The sequence below is a fragment of the Vicugna pacos genome, chromosome 12 (assembly GCF_048564905.1).
Source record: "Vicugna pacos chromosome 12, VicPac4, whole genome shotgun sequence".
Taxonomy (NCBI): Eukaryota; Metazoa; Chordata; class Mammalia; order Artiodactyla; family Camelidae; genus Vicugna; species Vicugna pacos.
Window position 1 is genome coordinate 35,912,305 of NC_132998.1, and position 23,647 is coordinate 35,935,951.

The following is a 23,647-nucleotide window of genomic DNA, read 5'->3' on the forward strand; positions in this document are numbered from 1 at the left end:
CATGGAGAATATATAACAGTACCAGTGTAGCTGACCATCACTATTATTACCCTCCTTGCAACAAGGCTTCTTCATGCAGTAGGCCTTCATAAATGTTAACTGAATGACTGACTGCTATCCAGAGAGTTCTGGTGAGTCACTGTTATTTTCAGGCAGATTAAATGCTAATATATTCTGCCTTCCCCTCATAAAAGAACTAAAATTATTATTTTTGCATGATTTTGAGTTACTGTAACAATGGAACTTATTTCAGTCATAGTTCATTACTAATAGTTGTAAAAAGCCTGAATTAAAACATTCGCTCTCATCCTCACCCACCAGTGAATTCTGGCATTTATAAAAGACTTGATTGTAGGTCTGATTGAGCCCTTTATGTAACCATGAACATGGTAAGTAATTGGCAGTGGCAGATTTTTCTCCTTGTTCCTTTTATTTTACTAGATTATAAAGCTCTTCCAGGGTCCTTGATGAGGCGCATGGTTATTAGTATTGGTGGCTCTGATGCCTCATTTTGCAAAAGTTTCCTGGCAGCTTAAATGTTTTCATGTAATTATAACAGTGATATTAAAAAATAAGATATATTTTTAAAAGTTATTTTTCACAAAATTAAAATTCTGTCAAAGGAGTAATTGATCAGTAGTGAAAGAAAGAAATGGAAAAATTTATTCAAGCCAACCTGAGGATTACAGCCCAGGAAATAGCCTCTTGGAAAAGCTCTGAAGCTTTGTTCCAAAGAGATAAGGGGAGAGGTCAGTATATATGTGATTCGGGGGAAAGGGGTACATGAAATCAAATGCACATGTTAGTAGAAGGTTACTGCTGTTTCTGGGGAACAGATATCGTAATTAATGGTTTTAGTGCTTTTCTAAGTATGAGAAGCAGCAACAAACTTATTAGTTCATAAAATTTTCTCTTGAAAATACCCAATTATCTGAGGGCCAGTTCTGCCAGAGCACAAAATGCCTCATCCTGATCTTTGCCCCTGCTTCCTTTCAGGGTGTACTGCAGGTCAGTGAATGCAGTGGCTGATGACTTTACTCTTACAGAACCGGATGGTGGGTGACATTATTTTACTGTCCACCCCCGCCCCCCGTTTTGGTAGTAATTTTGACCAAAGGTTGACCAAGGTTGGGAAAGCATGTCATGACCTGGAATGCTCATTCCCACGTCAGGTGAGAATTTCCTTGACAGGCCACTCAATGTACTAGTGCTGGCTGAGGTAGGGCCTGTTAACAGTAGCCAAAAGCCCTTGGATTGTCTGTCCTTCTAGTCTGTTATGGTCCAGGAAATGGTTCCCTCCTGATGCTTCTTCCCATATCTAGAATTGATATTTGGTCTTTCAAGTCACTTAGTCGTCATCATTTTTATTGGAGGCTCAGTCAAGAAACGATAATCCTGTAAAACAGGCAGACTACAAGTAATATAGCTAGTAACATTAATAAAGTCTTAAGTACTTAAGCTAAGAACTTCCACTGGGTGCAGCCCAGCATCTCCCTAGGCTGTCTGACCACTCTGTTCTGCACCAATTGCTGTCTTTAAGGGAAACAATACATTGGCGTTGTACATAAAGCTCACCAAAGATGTCTGTATGTGTAAGGTGAGCAATGGGTCATCGGGAAGCCTTACAGAATTGAGAAAGCAATGTTGTCATCTCAGGAGTTACATGGCTTGTGCCAGAAGAAAAACTGATCTTTGTGGTTCAGCAGGTTTTCCTGCCACTTGTTAATGCATGATGCAGATGCACAATGTACACTAACTAGAGGGGAGGGAGGAGGTCCCAACAGCCAGGAAAGAATTTTAAGGCAAGACAAGAAAAATTTTAAAGTATGAATTTTCATTGTATCACTACTCTAGGAAGATAGGTTATTCAAGCCATTAATACATTTACAAATGTACTGGGGACGTTAGCCCTGCCATTAACTCGCCTATCAATGGCTTGATGAATTATTTTGAAGGATGCCTAGACTGCCGAAACTGAGATAATTTTTCACATCAAGTTTAAGCAGAACCCACAAATCATGCCATCATTCATTCAATAAAGATTCATTTAGCCAGGCACTGAATGAAGAATACTAACCAGTACCTGCCCTTAAGAAGCTTACAGTCTAGCAGAGAAGACAAACTTACAGAGTGCTTATTAAGATACCAGTCATTAGTAGCAGGGTGTAGAGCAAAGAATAGTTAGACATATGATCTTAACCAAGACCTATAACCTCTCAGAACATCCAATTTCCTCATCTATAAAATGAGAGTAATAACTACTTTATGTGGTTCTTGTGAGGAGTAGCTGAAATATGCCAAGAACATAGTAATCAATAAAACAGCCATTTTTTTTTTTTACTATGAGTAAATAACCATTTAAGCATCTTTCAGCATAATGCGTGGTGGAAAGAACATTACTGGTCAGAGAAACTGTGGGATATACATCAGGGGAACATTCACAGAGTAGTTATACTTACACTGCTGAGTCTCCTATAGTTTCTGGTATACATTAGGAAAGGGTGTGTGTTGAATGAATAGGGTTTTATTGGACAGAGGGCTTATGAGGCAGGAAAGGGGTGGGGAACAAGCCCAGGGTAAATTTGGGGAAACTAAAAGGCAAAGCATAGAAGGTATATGGACCGTGCCAGAAAACAGAACTGGAGCTCAGTCAGGAAAGGCCGTGTGGCACTGCGAAGATTTTATCTGGTAGGTGATGGGAGTATTTACAGTGTTTAAGCAGGAGCCCAACAAATCAAATTTATGTTTTAGAAAGATAACCTGAGATACAGTGAAAGAGGGGAGGACAGCAGGGGCCAGGGCACCAGTTAGGAGGCAGTCATCCCAGTGGAGAAGGGAGAGGGTAGGGGAATGAGAAAAAAAGGGACAGACATGAAGTTTGGAGATGAAGATAATACAGAGGATTCTCCCTTGAGAGACTAGGTGATGCTCAGAAAATAAAAGTAAAAAACAAGTTTGTTCTGCAAAAATGGGGGTGGTAGTAAATTTGGATTTAGACTAGGAGCCTGAGGTACCTGTGAAACGTCTATCACACTTCATTCCAGGCACCCTGAACATCCTTCCACCACTGCCTAGCGGGGAAAGGTTTTCTAAATCCATTAGGTACAGATATTGCTCACTTTAATATATTTCAGAGTACATGAATAAAACTCAAAGTTTCCTCTATATTATCATCTTTCTTTGCTTTTTAGAGCTTTTGCTCAGCAAAGAAAACCATAGGAAAAACAATAGTGATGTTTTGATTATAAACTGACAAACAGAAGACGTAAGAAATCTCAGGCAAGGTTTTCTTCCCCATAAGAAATTTGTTAGATTCAAATAGACTCTTAGGTATATTCAGATGGAATTACTTGAGGCAAATTTCAGTAATTTCATAGTTCATTAGTGTGTGTAGAATGTTTTCCTAGGAAACAATTTATACTTTGTGCTAAAGGTTTTCACAGGCAGAGTTCTACCATAGGGTGGGGATAATCTATTTTGGTTTTCACTTGTTCTGTTGTGTCATTTAGTATCTCCATTGTCTTATTTTCTGTCTGGAAGACCTGTCCAGTGATGTTAAAGGTTGATATTTTTAAGACATTACACCCCCAGAATATACATTCAAGTGCTTATGGAACACTCTCTAGGATAGACCACATACTCAGGCACAAAAGAAGCCTCAACAAATTTAAGAGGACAGAGTATTTCAAGCATTTTCTCTGACCACAATAGCATGAAACTAGAAATCAATCACAGAAAAAAACAAATTAGGAAAAAAAAAAAAAACAGCATGGAGGCTAAGCAGCATGCTACTAAAAAACCACTGGGTCAGCAATGAGCTCAAAGAAGAAATTTAAAAATACCTTGAGACAAATGACAATGAAAATACAACCACACAAAATCTATGAGATGCAGCAAAAATAGTCCTAAGAGGGACGTTCATAGCAATACAGGCCTTCCTCAAAAAAAGAACAACAATCTCAAATAAACAACCTAACCTACCACCTAAAAGAATCAGAAGAACAAACAAAGCCAAGTCAGCAGAAGGAAAGAAGTAAGAGATTTTTAACAATATAAAAAAAATCAAACCAAGAACTGTTTTCATGAGAGTAACCAAAATTGACAAGCCTCTGGCGAGGCTCATCAAGAAGAAAAGGACACAAAGAAAATGGAGAGATTACAACCAATGCCACAGAAATACAAAAAAATCGTAAGAGAATACTACAAACTATATGGGAATAAATTAGACAACTTAGAAGAAATGGACAGGTTTCTAGGAACATACAGTCCACCAAAATGGAATCAAGAGGAAATTGGTCTGTTCAAATGATCTATCACTAGAAATAGCAATAAAAAGCCTCCCTGCAAACAAAAGTCTAGGACCAGATGGCTTCACTGGGGAATCCTATCAAACATGCAAAGGAGAGCTCTTATCAATCCTCAAACTCTTCCAAAAGATTGAACAGGAGGGAACACTCCCAAACTCATTCTATGAAGCCACCATCACCCTAATTCCAAAGCCAAAGACACTACCAAAAATTAGACTTACCTCATGATCCAGCAATCCCACTCCTGGACATGTTATCTGGAGGGAACCTTAACTCAAAAAGATACATGCATCCCAATGTTCACAATAGCACTATTTACAAGAGCGAAGACATGGAAACAACCTAAATGTCCATTGACAGATGACTAGATAAAGAAGTTCTGGTATATTTATACAATGGAATACTACTCAGCCATAAAAATGACAACATAATGCCATTTGTAGCAATATGAATAGACCTGGGGAATGTCATTCTAAGTGAAGCCAGAAAGAGAGAGAAAAATACCATATGATGTCACTCATGTAGAATCTTAAAAAAAAAAAAAAGACAAACTTATTTACAAAACAAACAGACTCAGAAAACAAATGTATGGCTTTACCAGGGTGGGAAGGGATAAACTGGGAGTTTGAGATTTGCAGATACTAATACATATAAAGCAGATTAAAAAACAAGTTTATACTGTATATAGTACCGTTAGGTGCTGGAGATGCACAGGGAACTATATTCAATATACTGTAGTAACTTATGGTGGAAAAGAATATGAAAAAGAACATAATGTAGGTTCATGTATGAAGCATTGTGCTGTACACCAGAAATTGACAACATTCTAAACTGACTATATATATATATGAATAAGATTTTAAAGAAAAGCAGGTTTTCAGGGACTGTCATCTTTTTAGCTGCTGTAGTTTATTATTTGAATATTTATAAGGAAGATAGAATGCTTCAGACTCATAGGAGTACATACAGGAGATATTAAAAGCTGGGCCTTACCTTCCCAAGTTGCTGCTCCGTGAGAGAAAACGCATCCATGAATGCCTGGGCAATGACTGACAAGCAGCCATCTATGTGTGGCGTCTTCTTAATGTCAAAGACAAACTGAGGGTTCTTCAGGATGTTTACCCAGAAGCGAAGAGGAAGGCTGTTCCAAGAGAGAGGAATCTCTTTTCAAATACTGCCATTCATATGAGGCAGATGCTCTGTTTATCACAGTTTGTAAACGGGTGTTTTTGTCCTTGTTACTGAAATATGCAAGTCTGCTTTGCCAAATACACCCAGCAACAGATGGCAGCATCACTCAGAACGAGAAAGGGTTAAACTGTCAGAGCAACTGAAGAGGGGAACTGGAGAAGTCTGAAAGTGGCTGTTGACAAGACAAGAATTTTCTCCACACAGGTCCAGGTGATACCAGATAATGGTTACCAGTGAGGACGTCTCATCAGCTCACCTACCTCTAGTCACCCACCTCGGTGCTGTCCCCTGGCCTAAGCCACCATCATCTCTCACCTGGACTATGACCCCCAGCTCCCAACAGTTAATTGTCCGCAACCACCAGCAATCCTGACAGAATCCGATGCTGTCCCTCTGGTTCTCCATCCCTCTCTGGATAAAACCCCTGCATGATCTACTCTTCACCTTACTTGTTCCAGCTCCACCAGCCTCTCCGCTATTCTGCGTGCATACCAGGCCAGATTGTGCCTCAGAACTCTGCTTTTGTCCATCTTCTTGAAACTGTCTTGGTTTATACGCTTTCAAGACCTGACCACCCTGTCCTTGTCACTTTCTATCCTTTTTCCCCCCTCCCTGCACTGCACTAATCACCTTCTAATATACTACCATTTACCAATTAAAATCCAGGCTCTGTGAGAACATGGATTTCTGTTTAGTTTATTACTGCATCTCCAGCACCTAACGGTACTTGGCACACAGCACTCAAATAAATAATCTAAATATGAATGTGGGAGTCAGTCCTTCCATTTGCTTTTTTCTCAGCTCTGGCTTAGCTAATTACCTCCATCATATAGGCTCTGGGCCTCTCAGTAGCTCTGGAACTTTTGCTTTTAATACTTATTTAAAACAGTCTGGCTAACCTTAATGCTGAGAAGGGCTTGTGCCTACACTGGGAAGTTTTGTTACATTGTAATTCTGAGTCTTACTCAGCTTATGCACAAAGTATTGCGATTAGAGGTAATGAGCTATGTTTCTTTACTAAGGAGAAATTTAGAATAAATTTGGATGCCTTGCCTCAGCTTAAGGTAAAGTGTTAAAAAAAAAAACAACCCAACCCTTTGACTAATTCTCATGGTATCTGAGTACTGCATTTGATCAAATAAAAGCAGACATTTCTATACAGAATCAGAGTGTAGAAAGATAGCTTGGAAACTGCAAAGTGATTAATTCTCTGAGGGACAAATTTAAGAGCCTTCTCTAATGGAAAATTGTATGCTAAAAACCACAAAATGTTAATTTCTTATCTTTTGCTATTCAAGCTAAACTTGTTTGAACATTCCATACAAAGTCTTTTTTATGCATTAAAGATAATGGAGTTTGTTTATTTTGTCCTAAAGAATAGAATTCTCAGCACAGGAATGGTTTTGTTTATTGCTTAAAAATAGTAATAAAGCCAGAAACTGCTTTGACATGATAGCTTACTGAGCCAAAAAATTCTGATGGAGGGATAAATGAATCCTCCACAACTATCTATGCCCTTCTTCTAGACTGTCCCAGATTCTTGAGAACAGTCACTAACCCCCTACTGTTTTGTTCCCACCTGTTTGTTTTCCAAATATGTACGACATCAGGGTCGGTGATCTTTTTGCTTTCAGCCTGGGCGTCCAAAAAGTCAAAAAAGTACTTTATAGCAAACGGGGCTCTGCTGTTGGGTAAACTCCAAATGCTTCTAAAGAGTTTTTCAAGCACAGAGTGAATTGCCACCTGAAAGACAGAGAACATCAGACTTGGAAGATTAAAAAATAGGGTAGTGGTTTTGAAAACACGAAAAACGAAATCCAAGTCCAGAGATAATGATGTACAAAATGGAGACAAACAAGCCGAAGACTAAGTATGCAAAATTGTCACATGAGGCCAACACTCACAGTATAAGACAAAGGTCCTGAAAATCCACACAGGTTGATTTGGTCATAAGCTTCTTGCTGATAACACTGTTCAGTCAATAGGAGGCTATCTCAGACATCTCTAGCAGTTGAAATGTCAGTTGTAGGGCTGTATACATAAACCAAGAAGCCATGGATGTTTGGCTTTTATTAGTTATGTTCAGCCTGGAAAAACTCAAGGGATGGTGCTTGGTTCCCAGAATATTTCCTATTACATATATTTACATCATAGGCTTTTACTGTGTACTTTCCAAAGCATTTGAGCGTTTTACAAAAACCAAATAGGCAGAGATCTGTGGGACAGATGAGAAAATCGAGAGGCTCTGGCTGTCCTCCACCCACTAAACGAATCAACCACGCTCTAAGCAGATGCTCTGCTGTAATCGGAAGACGCATGCCCATCAGGAGACCTGGGCCAGGTACAGATAACAGCATTTATGTTGCTTGTCATTTTGGGGGTGGGGGGTGGGGAAGGATCACCACAGACTTCTGTTAATCCCACTAAAAACCAGGTAAAGTAAAATTTGCTCCTGATTTGGCATTCCACTGGCTTTCACATCTGACACTTCTATATGTGAACAGAATTCTAAGCTCTAAAATGACCTCCTGCCACCCTCCCCCCTTCACTTTATTTGCAATTCAAAGAGGGAGTTTTACTGTTCATCTATAATAACAAGTAAACAAAAAGGAATAATTATGCTGTGAACCTGGAAAGTAACAATAGGGCAATGGTGGGTAAAGGGATTGAGAACAATATTAAATCTCTGATTGAAGATGCTACAGTAGGAATTTGTAAAGTGCTTTATCTTTGCAGTTTATAAAAGAAGGGGGTAGGAAGTGTTTACAATTTAAACTTTCATTTTGCTTTGCTAGAAGGCACAGGGGATTTGTAACATTTTCACACTTCAGTGGAAATTAAGTCAAACACATCATACACCCCCAAGGTAGCCGTAAAAGCGGTCCCAGAACAGTTAAGTGTACCTTGGTCGACAACAGCTTTGTCAGATACATTTCTTTTACTTTGAACTTGTGCTTCCCTCGATGTCTCTTTCCTTGTACATCTTGGAATGCTTCCGAATCTGGTAAAATCTAAAGGGATAACAGAGTAGCAGCGTTACCCAAGGAGACTGTTTGTGATACGGAAGGCATCCGATGCAGCTGGAGCACAAGAAAGCCTAAACTCACCAAATGGCAGTGGTCTTCTGAGTATTCCACATCTGAACACCACAGAAAGAGGGAGAGAAAATAATCCGTTAAAAAAAAAAACACAACTACAGGCTAATTGGCCTTCTCATAAAATGCCCCGTTTATGCTATAAACAGAAGAGGATACTTGAGCTCTTCATAGCTACACCCCTCCCCCCCAGCCCCACAATGTGTCTTAAGCCCTTAGGAACAGTGTAAAGACTGGGTGGGCCAGGGATTGGAGTGGGAAGCAGGTTCCCCATCGCTGGAAGTGTTAAAACAGAGGCTGAATGACCACTTGAGGGTGGGAAAGGAAAGGTTCAGGTCTCACTCATTTAACAAGTAGACCTGGAGCCCCTGCTGTGTGCCAGGGGCTACCAGGCTAACAGCAGAGTAAGACAGACGTAGCTCCTGTCCTAAAGGAATTCATATCCTAGCCAATGAAATTCATACTAATTACACGCTTGATTAATATCCATGTGGTAAGGATTGTAGAGAAGAATTATATGCTGAGAAAGTAACAAGGGAACAGCTTAGCCTGGGAGGGTCTCAAAGGGATGTTGCAGCTGAACTGAAATGAATAGACGGTGAGCCAGGCAAATGGGGGAGGGGAATGGGTGCAAAGGCCCTGAGGTGCGAAGGAATGCGACCCCTTCTAGGATCAGAGAGAAGGGCAACAAGGTGGAGGTCAGAGCAAGTGGGAGAGCAGCACAGAGTGAGGACAGTCTGGGAAGAAACACAGCTGTTGGAGGAGCGGTAAGTGCAGGGAAGGGAGGAAGGCACTGGCTTTTTGTTTTGAAGATGAGACTAGATTATCTTGACATGCAAATGGAAGGTGGAGGAACACCAAATGCAGGTGAGAGAAGAGCTGATTGGTGGTATAAATGCTCAGAAGGCCAGAAAGGACGGCGTGATCCAGAGCACAGGTGAGAGGCCTTGGGAGGAAGGGCAACCCTGGCCTGTGGAGGAGCGAGGAGGAGGGACCAGCCAGGCGCGGGCCGGGGGGGAGGTTTGGTGCCGGCTGCTGAGGGAATTCTGATTTGTTTTCTCTGTGGAAAACTGAGTGAAGTCGTCTGCTGATATGGGGAGCTGCAGGGTCAGAGCTCTGAGGAGACATGGTGGGATTATGGAGAACACAGGGTGAGGCCTGAAGAAGCAGGGTGGTTACACTGAGGGCCCTGGTCGAGTCAGTCAGCATGAATTTATAATGACTCCAACTGTGCTCCTGCGGGCCTTTCTGCCGCGACTACCTGGCTGTAGGTTCAGGGAAGGCTGGTGGTTAGATTCATCCAGGGCTGGGATTTTGACGGGGTGATGAAAGGACAGAGGGGCAAGGGTTTTAGAGCAGTAGAAGGAGAATGATGAAAATGATGGCTCTCGGCTGGACAGGGCAGGGAGGAAGCAGAGGTATTGATTGCCTCGAGGTCGCATAAAGAGATCCAAATACAAGATCTCCAGATAACAAGTTCTCAAAAGGCCAGTCTCTGAAGCCTAAAACACACAGCTTTCCCACTTACTACAGCACAAGGGTATCAGTCCTCCGAGGCCAGAAAGACAGCCACCCTCTGTGAGATGGCTTCTCTCACTACAGCCTGATGTACGGATGCTGGGGTCCCCCAAAGGGTGTCTAACAACCTACTAAGTTATCCTGTTTAACTGGGAGCCCTGTGTCCCCCGTTTGCAGTCACCAGGTGTTGGGATAGGGGTGTGTGTGTGTGATTGAGTGTCTGGAGACAAACCTGGAATGGATTTAGGGATTTTCTCAAGGCACTGTCACGGTGTTTTCCTGCCCCGAATAACAGGGAGGTAGAAGAGAGTTTTTGTTAACTTTCCCACAAAAGACCCCTCTGTACTTGGCCTATCACTAGGAGATTTGGGCTAAGTGAATTATCTTATTTGTTCAGAGCTTGCAGGGCTGTGTGATAATCTGCAGCTTCCTTCAGTTTGCCAGCGGGATCCCCTCTGTTAGCCCCATCCTACCGAAGAGATGGAATAGTTACAACGGCTAAGATCCTGCCCTGAGTTTAGGGCTGTTAATGACAGTAACTTCCTCAGGGCGGGGCGGGCAGCCCTGGGCACCTCCTGTTTACAGCTTCCTGTCCTCTTTGCAGGGCTCATGTTCTTAGGGCCAGAAACAGAAACGACTTTGCTCTCAGAGAATCACATGGCAAAAGCTCCACCTCATCTTTGTGACAATACATCTAAGAGAGCAAAAAGCGATACTTTATAAAGCTCGGTAAGAACAAAAGGTTAACACGTCGGTTACCTGAAGTAAAATTTGCTATCTTCTTAAAGACTTTTATAGTAGATCCATTTGATATCTGAAAGCAGAGATAAAAAATAGATGAGTTTTCAAAATTTAATGTATTTCTCAACTTCACCCGGGAATTAGATGGCTGGATGGATCTTACATTCTCTCTTATTCAATGAAATATTTATCAAGACTTCCTATGTTCCAGGCATTGGAGGCTGGGATGCTAATGATGAGCAAGACACTGTCTCTGCCCTCAAGGAGCCCACGGTCCTGTGAAGGAGGTAAATCAGGCCATGAGATACAGTAAGGCAAGTGCTGGAAGGTGGAGGCCAGGATGCTGTGGGACCAAAGGGAGGTGGGCCAGCCCTGTACCAGGGGAGGACTCAGCTGTGCTGGGATGCACCAAAGCCTCTCAGAAATTAGGAGATGCTTGGGCTACTTGCATTTTTTGAGGTTCCTACTATATTAAGAAATGCTGAAACAAGTTTTCAAAATCTGGCCAATAAAGTTGGTGTCTCCCCTATGACAGAGCAATTTCTTATCTAGGTAAATAAATGAATGAATGAATGAATGAATGTACATATCCTGAAAGTACACTTTGTAAATGCCCCATACTGCAACCAACCCAAATAGCCATCAGCATTAGAATGAATAACTAATTTGGGGTATATTCGTAAAACAGGTTATGATAAAAAATGAAAATGAGCAAATTAATTCTCCATGCCACATGGATGAACCTCAGTGATAATGTTAAATGAAGCCTGACGAAACGGAATGCTGTGTGATTCCATTCACATGAAGTTAAAAACAAACAAACAAAACACTCAAAACTATGACTTAGATGTTTGGACAGAGAAGGTGGGCAGTGATTAGGACAGTCCAGGAGGGGTGCTCTATTTCTTGATCCGAGTAGAAGTTACAAGATATGCTCACTTTGTGATAATTCATCTAGCAGTACATTTGAAATTTTTCTCTTTTCTGCAGGTATTTCATATTTTTTTAAAAGAAGCTTTTAATAAAAAAATTTAAAATTTAAACATGTCTTACAAGAAAGTACTTAACATTCACTAATAGTAAGTGTGCAGCTCAAGAATGTTTACTTACGTGTATACCTGTGTAACCACCACCCACATCAAGGTATGAAATTATATTTCAGGGTCCTGAGAAGTACCCTAGATATGCCTTCTCAATCATTAACCACCCCAGCCTCATACAAAGGTAATCACTTTTCTGATTTCCATCTCCACTGATTAGTTTTATCTGTTCCTGTACTTCAGATAAATGGAATCATTCAGCACACTCGTGTCTAGCTCCTTAGGTCAGTTACCAGGTCTGCAGTGTCTGTCCACACTGTTGCAGCTACCAGCAGTTCCTCCTTTTTAAATTACTATGTATTATTCTATTACATGAATATACAAAGACTGCCATATGATAAAAGGAAAGAATTACTGACACATGCTGCAACATGAATGAACCTCAAAAACAATTTAAGTGAAAGAAACCAGTCACAAAAGATCATATATTGTATAATCCCATTTAAATAATTTGTCCAGAATAGGCAAATTTATACAAATAGAAGGCAGATTACTAGTTGCCTAAAACACGGTGAAGAAATAAAGTGACTCTTAAATGAGTTCAAGGTTTCTATCTGGGGTGACAAAAGTGTTCTAAAATTAGATGTGATGATGATTACACAACTTTGCAAATGTTCCAAAAAACACTGAATTGTATACTTTAAGAAGGTGACCTCTGTGGTATATAAATTATATCTTAATAGAGCTGTTAAAAAAATTGCCACAGATTTTAAATGCACATTTTGACAAATAAAGGCTTTTACCACACTGACACCACTCCTGGAGATCAAGTCGAGAGTTCTCACCTGAGGCCTTCGGGGACTGCGGAACCCAGGGCCCAGTGGCCCCGAGTGCACCCACACCCAGCCAGGGAAAGAAGGGCCCTTCAGGCCTAAGGGGACTAGATGCTAAGAGGCAGAGACCTCACTCCCTGGGAGGAGTACAGTGTTCTGAGGGACTGGTCCACAAAAACACAAGACAAAGCGGCCACGAAGAGGAGGCAGGCCAGGGATGCACAGATCTTCACCTTCATCCTGGGACTGTGGCTGGAGGATGAACTCTGTCATTTCTGAACATTATCAGCTAAGTGATGTTTCCCTCCACTTGGAATCTCTAAGGCGGTTCTTAATTCTAATACTATTTTGGACCTGGCCTTCCTCAGTTTGGAAAAAAGTAGAAACTTAGAATTTCTCTTCTAGCTGGTGGCACATTGGTAACAGAATGTACAAACCTGCCCAGCAAACACCAAAGGATTAAAGCCTAATCTCCTGCAGGTTGTCCCCACAGAGGAAGGAACCCGAGTGAGGGTGAGCCCTGGAGAGCGCCCCTGAGCACAGTGTCCAGCCAGCTGTGTCCGACCAGCTGCTAATTTTAGGCAAGAGGCCTCCTACTTCTCGTGTTCATGACATCTTATGGGGAGGGCGCTCTGGGCAGGGGCTGGCTGGGGCCATCTGTCTTCTGCAAAGTGTCTCGAGCACAGATTCTAAACTCTTATTGAGCTCTTGGACTCCACTGTTATTAACAAACATCCTTTCCTCTCCCCTTGAGGCATTCATTGTTTCTTGGCTGATTTTTCAATTCTCCTCCATATTTGATGCGATTAAAGGAAACGCTCTGTGCAGGCACCCCCTTAGCAATACTCAGGCTCCGAGTTTATGAGAATGTTTGAACATAGTTACAAAATCCCTCCCCATGAAGAGCTGGATATGCTCTGTTTCTAAGCCAATAAATACCTTTTTATAAAAGGAAGCTGGTGATTCAGTCTGGGTAATTGTCAGAGAATGAATCCCAAATGGGTCCCGTTCAGTGTTGAGCCAATACTCCGCTACTGTCAGACGCTTTGTTTTGCCAAAAGCAAGCACCCTTACTCTATAATCACAAACACCATGGATGGGGCTTCTGATAAGGAGCGCAGGCAAAAGTTCAAATGTCTTTTCAAGAGCTGGCAAAGACTCGCTGCTGGCACGGCGCTCAGGCATTAAGATAGCGCAGACGCAGCTTGCATCGGGGAAGTTTTACTCTGAAATTATCTCCCGAGAGCAAGTATAAAAGCATTTTATTAGTGGATGAGTTGTTTGTGTGTTTGAGCACGTATGTGTGCGAGTGTACTTCTAACTTTCACAGCTGCTCTAGGGCTGGAACGTTTTCCCCCCACATGATGCTGTAACACCATTGTAAAAACAGAAAACTAGTTTATTTACAGATGTTTGTAGGGGGAAAAGGTTTCCATTTTCTGTTTCGCACGAGTCAGCTGCTGCTGAGTTAAGGACAGAAACACCTTTTTGGAAAGTGCCACAGACTCTGAAGTGTTAAAAGATACGATACTGTTTGTTCCATCTGAGGAGCTCCAAACGCTTTCCTAAGAGGGGCTCATTAATCCTCCCGTACTCCTGTGAGCCAGGGAGTGTCCTCTGGGCCCCGACTTTAGGAATGAAAACCAAATTAAATCAAAGAAAGATTAATGTCACTAGATGGATCTGTGGCAGGAATGTTTCTCCACCTCAGAGCTGAACTGGTACCCACGGCAATTTCAAATTAAATTCTGTCCAGCCTCACAGTGCTCCAAGATTCAAAATGACAATGAGGCCATACCCGTGGAACCAATGGAACGAAGGCTGGCCTGTGCTGGAAAGAGGAGATGACTGTAGACTTTTCCACCATCAGAATGAGGAATCATGACCACACAGGGAGAGATGGACCCATGTCATCAATTTCAAGTTGCTCCCGAAATAAACAGAAGCTACAATCCTCCACACCATTTGCAAGGGAAGGTGAGATTTCTTTGGGGTAAAATACTATCTTTATGACACAAGTTGAAGATAAAGTCATAAAAATAGATTTTCTAGAAATATAAGGTTGAACTTACATTTAACCTGATGAAATTGCCATTTTGTAAGTAAAAATGTCAAACATTGTCAGTTTCAAATGGTGGAGCCCAAGAGGAAAGCTGGAATCTTAGCCGAAGGATTTTATGAAAAATTATGAGTATGGCCTGAAATATCACAATACTTTTTCCTTAAAAAGTCTGAAAACACAATAATCCATTCAAATCACCATGTGGAAACCCTTACTGGTGTGTCTCGTTCCTAAATCAGTATTTTGTGAAAAGAGAATTCTATCCAGCTTTCACCGTCCCAGCAACCACGCGTCAGTACGCTTTCCCTCCCCCCACAGCTTGTCTCACTGACACCCCAAGGCTGGAGGCAAATGAAAAAGGAATCTTTTCTTTTCAGGGCCAGAGGGATAACCTTGCTCAGTCCTTCAGCAAGAGAGGCTCTCGGGGCTTATCAGCATATTTGGAAGGGACCCGTCAGACCATTCTCAACAAGCACATCAAATCACAGCCTGACACCCAGGACGGAGCTCTGAAGGATTCTTGGAACCAGTGAAAAAGCCAATACAGCTCCTGTTTCTTTCTTGTGTACTTGGAATTAGCCCTGGGGCAGAAGCAAACTCCCTTTGAGGCCTGTCAGAGTCCTGAGTGAGTCCTCTGGGCAGGAACTTGGCCGGCAACAGCACTTGTGAGACTGCGATCCTGAGCTTCCCATGCTATTGCTGGGCTGCAGTTGTTAGCTCTGGGGTGCCTGAAAGAGGCCTCCCTTCTGAGGAAGGTTGACTACTGTTGCCTTCAAGGAATACTGGCCTTAAAAGATGTCAAATTAGGGTTAGAAATAAGGAAGCATTTTGATAAATTCACAGATGTGAGATTCATCATAAAATCTGAAGAGAAGTTGCCCATTTGAATTTGACATCAGAGAAAGTAGCTACCAGGATTTCTCCTCAGCTCTCCAGCCAGGCTGCTTCAGAGGCGCGAAGCGTGGGCTGCAAGCCTGGCTCTGAGCAAGGTTAGAGAAGAGCCACAGTCCCTGTGTGACTTCTTTTTCATCTGCTTCCAGCCTTGGGGCTTCAGTGAGGAGAGCTATGGGAGTGCAGCCAAGTTTCTCAGCCTCCCTGTGCCTCAGAACGGCAGTGATGGCAATGTCTACCTCACTGGGCTATAAAGAGCACTAAAGGAGTTACTATTTGTAAAAGCTCCTAGAATAGTGCCCAGTATACAGGAAGCATGCCATGTGTTTACTAAATAAGACTCTAAAGCCATTCATGCTGTAAGAGCTTTAGAGACGGTGCCATCCCTTTGGTGTCACACATGACACACCTGACCGGAAGGACCACTGACCTTACCCAGCAGACCCTTTGGAACATTCCTATGAGCTTTCAATGTCATCTGAATGACAGCTTTGGCATTAGCAGTGACCGCTTTGGCATTAGCATGCTCCTGTTAGAAGGAACGTTCTTCAATGACACGGTAGTTAAACGTCTTTTCTGCCCTCAAAACCTCACAGCTCAGAATGAGAGGTGTGATCTGTAGGGAGTATTTCCTGCTGGACACAACACCTGTCCTGCACACTTGGTGCCATCCCACAGCTGAGTGTGGATGCAATAACACGGGGTCCAGCAAAAGGTCACATGGGGTGCAGGTGCAGAAAGCCTGGACCGGAAGAAACCATCCTGCCACAGGCACATCAGGCAAGTATCCTCACACCCCTCACACACAGCCGGTCTGGCCAGCCCCAGAACACAGCACAGTCCCTTCATAGTAGACGCACACACAGCGGCAGCCAGTTAAGGAAGTACTTGGGCGGATTTAACTACGGGGGAAAGATGCCTCTGGCTTCATGCGTTTGTAAAGACGTCAGCTTTACTCCTTGTCTGCACAAGACATAATAAGACTGGGGCAGAAATCTGCCTCCTTCTGTGCTCATCTGATGGAGACAGAGGGTAACAAAAGCACCTTCATTATAGGTTGTGTGAACATCAATCGTGCTTATGCATGTGACCAGTTCTGGGCACCGGCTGCCACTGACACCACTGTGGAAAGCAATGGTGCTGACGCCGAGGCTTGGCAGGTTTGCCATTCTGCAGGTGACGGGGCATCGCTGGCAACATGGGGCTCTGGAGGCTGCATCTAGTCCATGAGATGCTGTATTTTTGCTGTGCCTTCAGATCCCCTCTAAGAACCTGTTCGCCAAATATACGGACAGTAAATCATTCAAAGGAGACCGGCTACTCTGTTTACCCTGAGGACAGAACAAAGTGAGAAGGAAAAGGCTCACACTCCAGCAGGGGGACTTTGTTTAGATAGTAGGAGGAACTGGCCGTCACTAAAGATTAACTTTAAAACCTAACTAATTTGGGCTAATTGGAAGGAGGTGAGTCTGAATCACTTGAAACTCTGAGTTAGAACCTATTTTTAAATGAAATACAGTTTTTGCTTTCAAGCACTTACAGTGACTCAAAGTAGGGTGCTTTAGTAAATGAATAAGAGTGATAATTAGCATCTTGTCTCTTTGGAGGGAAATGTAAGTGTTCAAGTAGAAAATTTTTCTTTAATGAAAGGGCAAAGCAAGCTTCAACTCAGCCCTGTCAAATTACTCCAAATTTTGAATGTGCAGGGGTGCTGAAAAACGGAGTACAGATTTAGGTGGCTGAGGGTGATGCTGGATACTTTTTCCCAAGCAGCCTTCGAAAACCAGGGCACTGGAGACGGTCCAGGCACAGAGAGCACAGGGCCGGTGATCTCCCCAGTTTCCTTCAAGCTCTCTGCGTTTATTTGCCCTAAGGCTTAGCTTTTTAAATATAAGGAGAATCCTTTAAGCCCTTGTGTCCTAGTCTTGTCATTTATTACCACCACGTGGCAACACCGGGGTATGAGGCCAATAAATCATTTGGACGGGAAGTGACTACGGGCCGGATTAATTTCATTATCATCCCTAAGCAGATGGGTGTCTAGCACAGCCAGTGTCTCCAGTGAAGACCGACGTTCTGTCTCTCCCGACAGAACCCTCCTTGCCTTGCAGACGGCTGTGGTGGTTCTTCGTTTTCCCTGTTGGAGTGTCTTGTCCTGCCTTTTCCTATTGACAGCTGTGAGTTTGACACCCCCTTAGCTTGGAGCCCACCCCATCCCACACGGTTGCCAGGGGACGCTGAGAAGCCTGACCAGGGTGGCCCAGCCCTCCCTGCACAGCTGAGCAGGGCACGCACATTAGTGAGAGCACCAAAGGAGGGCGCGTGTGGCTGTGCTTCTGCCAAACTTGCCAAAACAATGTCGCTACCCAGATGCAGGGAGAGAAGGAGATTGCTGCCGGGCTGCAACTCTGAACTTCAAACGGATGCTGTAATAAGCTCCCTCTATTAAGTACTTCCACATCTGACTCTAACCTCCTTCCATCCATTAGATTTCCTCTGGAGCAGTGCTTCTCTCAATGTGGCCCACTGACAGGAATACATACTTTCAGAAATTTCCCTGGGGATTCTTACAAACTCCAAAGACTAAGATAGACAGCTCTTGGCAAGATGATTCCAAGACTGGAAAGTCTAAGCGTTGGGAGGGTGGGCACAGGGGCAAGTTGTTAATCTGTTCTCTGCTAGATGCCCTCCAGCAAATGCTCCGGGGACAGCACCACCCAGAGGTCACCCAAAGCAACTATTTCTAAACTGGCTCTTAGACCCACTCAGCCAGAGAGCCCAAGGATGAGGTGTTCTCTGTCCCTGGTTGTTGTCCAGAAAGCTCTGCTCAAGGAACAGTCTTCGCTTCTTTCTAGGTGAAGGAAATGCCTGGCAGGGCCCAAAGGCCCTCTTGGTACCCACATGTGTCCCTGGAATTTACAGCCATGAAAGATGGGAGGTGCTTGGGAAGCCGCTCCCTGGGCCCCCCGATTCCACCCCGCCCCGCCCCATTGTCTCCATCTCCATCTCCACAAGAGCGCCGCTTCTGCACACCTGCCCAGCCACCCCTGGTGCCCTGGTGACCACTCCCCTCACGCCAGTATCTCTCCCACCTGCACAGACGGAAGTGCCCACTTTCTGCCCAACTCTGAATCCACCCACTTATCGCCGTCTCCACAGCCCCTCTGTCATTTCTGGTCAACGGCATTCCTCACTGAAATTCTTCTAATGAGTCTCCCTATTTCCAGGTTTGCACCTCTTATATCCATGCTCCGTGCACAGCTACTGTCATTTACTGAGACGCAAAAATCTCCCCTGCTTGAGATCCCCCAGTGGCTTCCCACTGGTCTTGGGAGGAAATTCAGGCCTCTGAAGAGACTGCTGGACGTGCACCGCCTGCACCGCCCCTCTTGCCTCCCTCTCCACCTCCCTGGCCTTCTTCTCATCCACGAGCAGCCCAGGTGTGTACTGGTTACGCCATGGACCCTAGAGCCCAACCATCCGGGTCGCAACCTTGCCTCTGCCACTGATTTGTTATTAGTAAACCTCCCCAAGCCTCAGCATGCCCATCTATAAAGCAGGGTAATAACAGTACCTACAAGTAGGACCGCTGTAGGCTAGAATTAGCCAAAATAAAGGGAAAGGCTGAAGATAGCACCTGGCCCAGAGTAAGGGCTGTTTACTGTTATTGGCTCTCACCGCCACCCCTGCCCCTCTCCAGTTCTAGCCAGTCTCAAAGTCTTTCTTCTGAAGAACACACGCTCCCCCTTCCCTGCTGGGGGTACTGGCGCCCCACCCCAGCCTGGCTGACTTCTCACTCATCAGATCTCAGCTGAGTCACTGCTTCCTCCAGGGAGCCCTCCTGGATACTCTGAGTCACAGCACTATTACACCAGAAGGTGCTGCCTCACTACTTGTCTCCTCTTCCCTTCCCACCCACTCCCTGGGCTGTAGGCTCCCGTGAGGTCAGGGACCTGGTCTTTGTTCCTCTCGCGTGCAACTCCAGCTCTGCACACAGAGTGGATATTCAACAAAGATCTGGGTAATGTTGCTGAATGACTCCCACACCCCAGAGTGTTCAGGACCCTCCCCCACCTCCTCCCTCTAGTTCTGGACAGGCTTCTCCAGCACTCAGCTCTCTGAGTAGTCACGTGCACCCCTTACCCACCTCAACACTCACCCAGCATGTAGGGCAGAGGCCAGGAAGGCATCACTGAATATTTCAAACAAACAGGAAACGTAGAACTTCAGAAACAAAGGACCCTACATGAAGGTCACGGGGTCAACTGTGAACAGTGGTGCAGCTTAGGACTTTTATAGGCTCTGCTCAGAGCCAAGCTAAACGATAACTCTTCCACTGAACAGGCTAGAGGACCTGGTAAAGGTGAAGTTTCTGACCTAAGCTGCAGGATGGAGAGTGACTGGGCCAGATGAAAACCACAGCTCTTGGAGAGGGGGTTCCGGGCAACAAGCAGACCACGAGCAACCAAGGAAAACTTCTGCCCCAGAAACAAGCTACCTGAAAAGGATTCCAGAAAATGTGCAAGAGTCCTGTAATTTTTCAAAGAATTTACATGGTCCTGGAGAGAAACTAATCCAGTTAGGTTGCTGGGGGCTAAATCTTGTTCTTACCTCGTAGTGGCCAATGGTATTCAGTTTGGTTATTCCATCTTCAAGAATCACAGAGGAACTGTCAATATCCAGAAGTTCTTTGTGTCGTGTACCCACCTGAAGCTCTGAAAAAACCCAAAGAGCATTTTGTTCTATCTTAAAATTACAGTGAGAAATATAAAATGCTACCCTGTTACTCTTGCAGTTATTATTTACAACTATCTAAAACTTAGAAGTGGTTTGGAAGGTTCAGAGCCAGCCAGACCAGTAGCCTGAGTTTTGTCCTGTTCTTGTTTTGTTTAGGGCCCTGACATGAAGACCACTCTTCCCTGAAGATTTTGCTCTGAGACTAAGCCTGGATATAAAGCCAAAAGAAGAGAAAATAATGCATCCTCAGAGAGACTAAGCTCTTCAGAAAATTCCAAAAGCAAATGTGTATGCCCTCTTCAATTACCAAAAAAAAGAAAGGTGTATGTCCACCCCCGTGCGTGTGTGTGCTCCCCCAGCAGGTCCCCTGTGAACTATCTTCTGTCCGTCCCCATGTAGGGGTGAACTGGGGGGCAAGTATCCCAACACCATGGAGTTCAACTCCTTTCAGAGGTTGCCAACTTGTGCCCTAGGGTCAGACTGTGGCCCATGGATGTGTGTTTTTTCCTTCTGTGAGCCTGCACAATGTTTTATGTATTCTTATTCTAGTGTCAATGGAGCACCAACATTTAAAGATCGGAAGATGGCACATAGAAATTTGGAGTTCTGACTTATCTTTAAAAAAACTGGATCATCTGGTAACATTGACCACACAGCCCCACATGGCAATCATCAGCTGAAGCTAAGAGGCACTGCCCCCATACACGGCGTGGGTCTTTCCCCAGCTGAGTCGGATCCCACTATTTCCCAGGTGGGCGGTCACTTCCTGCCCCTCTGGGTCCCATCATGGTTTCCTGGCTGGGGCTGCCACTTAGACTGTCTGATCAAATGAGCTCAAATGGTCCTGAAGTGCCCAACAGTCCATCCAACAGAAGGAAGCAGGAGTGAGGTGGAGGAGAAATGCTTTAGTGGTCTGGCTTTCTCTGAAGCCAGGTCTTGGAGTTGCTGCACATTTGCATGATTTCACTCAGATTTGCCTGACCCCACGCCCCAGCTTCTCTCAGAGGCCTTTTAGCAGGAGGGCTAACTTGGACAGCCGGCGGCGGGGGTGATTCTAATTGCCTGCTTAGTCGAGGCTACCGCGGTACATGGAGGAGAGATGAACCTTGTTATGCTGTCTGTCACCGCTGTGATTTTACTCTTTTTTCCTGTCCCATTATCTGCTATAAAATCCCGCGACAGTCTCCTGGGAGGCTGCATGGAGCTCAACTTTAAAATGTTGATGAACATTTGAGTGCAGCGGAGCCCTGTCAGCTCGCTCACGCATATGCTCGCCTTTGCTGTATACCAATAGAGCCCGCAAATGAATTCACAGCAGATGCCGCTTCATGTTGGGGGAGGATGAGAATATACTTAATGCAGGAGGCGATTAGCAGAGAGGAAGATGACCTTTCTAGCGTGCTGAAGTTAACACCCAGAGCCTGAGCCACCCACTAATGACACACTCAGTATCACAACAAACAAATCAAATGCCAATGCGAAATGCAACACAGACAGAGGGCCTGAGGTTGACACCTTTGTGTACTTCTTGATGCAAGGTGAATTCATTCGGTCTCAGGGTTAGCAATCTCATGAATCTGATTTACAAATGCAGTATTTTGTTTCAAAAGCATCTTTAAGGGATCCTGCTTCCTAGAAAGAACTATGATGTTCAAGGGAGACCAGTGCAGATTCCTGGCCTCTAGACACACCCTCTGGGAACAACCCAGGCTAACAGGTGTCAGCAAACAGAGCTCACATGCTAGGGGCAGGGACCAGGAGACGGCAGAGGGGAAAGGTGCTCCTCAGCAGACTGGGACAAAATAGCTCCCGTACCAACTTACCGAGACCAATTTCATTCAGCTGAAGTCCGTAAGGAGAGCCATTTTTGCTTAGGAATGCCTGGAAAATCTTTTCTTTGGCTTGACCTATGGTATCACAATCAAGAACATTGACTGAAATATTCCGACAAACATCTGCGCTCTCATTTTCTGGGATTTTTTCAAAGACGACGGTTAATGCCTGCAAGAATATAAACAGGTTTCCAAGCCTATTAGATAAGTGCAATCTGAAAAGCATTCATGAAAGACACAAACCTTGGCGAGTCCTGCTAATACCTCTGACAGCACATTAGCAAACACCGTATCGCATTATATTGCTTTAATCTTTTTTCCATAATCCATTCTTTTCAGGGATAATGGAAAGGAAAACAAAGTTAAAACTCTCATTATAGAGCAAGCATTGAATAAATATATCTGAGAGTAAAACATATATACATATAAATATTCTAAAAATTGTAATTTCTAATTTTATCCTCAAAAAAAATTTCTTTGGAAAGGTTTCACAATAGATGAGGACAGACTGGTGATGATCTTTTTTTATCAACAGGACCACAGAGCCCTAGAAGCGAAGCTCCAGGTGGCAGGAAAGGTTATGAGGCCTCCGTATTGATCGAGCCAAAGAGGTCACCTTTTAATATGCAGCATTAATTACGGTGACGTTCATCTCCCCTTCCACTTTCAACGTCTTCAGTCAGTTTCCCGAGTTCTCATTAAAACACTAAGATCCCACCCTGTACTATTATTCTTGCATCAATTACTTTACGTTTCAGTGCCATTACTTATGGTTCTGCCAGTTCACATTCTCCCAGTGCAGCAAAACCTCAGAGTGAGCCTAATGGGAAAAATTAGGCCTTTGTGAATGTGTGAAAACACACAACTAGGGAATCTTTCAGAATGAATTTAAGAGCAATTTCAAGTTTACTTTGCCAAAGAACAAATAAACAGATTGAAAACAGTGAAGTTTACGAACTAGTGATCCTCGGGGGAACTGATACAGGGAAGTGCTAAGAGTGTTTTGTGATTAGCATAACATACAGTTTAGATTTAGGTACCTTGGTAATCATGGAGTCAGAGGGACCTCGGTATGGTGTGAAGTGCACAATTATTTAACATTTTTGAGCCTGGTTGCACTGAGAGAATGTAAAATTATTAACTAATGGAAATGTTAAAAAAAATGAAAACACAAATAATCTGGAAAGTGGGGATCCCTAGGATTGACTCAACTTTAAAATGGGTTTAAGAACATACCTGCCCCTCCAGTGCTGTTACACAGATCAGATGAGATAATGTGTCAAAGGCTTGGCACAGGGCCAGGCTGCTGGGAAAGGCCGGATGATGGTGATGTGATAATAATGGTGATGTTGTTATTTCATATAACTTATCACAACCGTTACTGTTAGTATCGGTATGCC

At 43.8% G+C, this 23,647-nt stretch overlaps 1 protein-coding gene and 1 long non-coding RNA gene across 6 annotated transcripts in view; one reads left to right on the forward strand and one right to left on the reverse strand.

Moving 5' to 3' along the window:
- The window catches only part of PLXNC1 (plexin C1), a 138,864-nt gene that overhangs the window by 3,944 nt on the left and 111,273 nt on the right, over positions 1-23,647 (reverse strand). The window contains exons 22-29 of one of the 2 annotated variants that reach the window (XM_072973227.1): positions 22,239-22,416; positions 20,290-20,393; positions 10,871-10,925; positions 8,606-8,637; positions 8,402-8,509; positions 7,078-7,241; positions 5,301-5,448; positions 1,254-1,395 (exon numbers count right to left, since the gene is read on the reverse strand). In XM_072973227.1, coding sequence (XP_072829328.1) covers positions 1,345-1,395; positions 5,301-5,448; positions 7,078-7,241; positions 8,402-8,509; positions 8,606-8,637; positions 10,871-10,925; positions 20,290-20,393; positions 22,239-22,416 — 840 coding nt within the window. In that variant the 3' untranslated portion in view covers positions 1,254-1,344. Of the gene's footprint in view, positions 1-1,253; positions 1,396-5,300; positions 5,449-7,077; positions 7,242-8,401; positions 8,510-8,605; positions 8,638-10,870; positions 10,926-20,289; positions 20,394-22,238; positions 22,417-23,647 lie in introns of those variants that run through there. The other variant, XM_006197949.3, reaches the window with a different exon arrangement.
- On the forward strand, positions 37-22,971 carry LOC140700206 (uncharacterized). Of its 4 annotated transcripts, XR_012078527.1 has the most exons (10): positions 37-131; positions 997-1,055; positions 10,716-10,840; positions 11,064-11,139; positions 14,482-14,702; positions 15,165-17,855; positions 18,906-19,118; positions 20,023-20,256; positions 20,572-21,166; positions 22,783-22,971. It is a non-coding gene; the product is annotated as an uncharacterized lncRNA (long non-coding RNA). The 4 variants fall into 4 exon arrangements; XR_012078528.1 differs by lacking the exon at positions 37-131 and having other exon boundaries at positions 928-1,055; XR_012078529.1 differs by lacking the exons at positions 37-131; positions 997-1,055 and adding an exon at positions 8,567-9,360.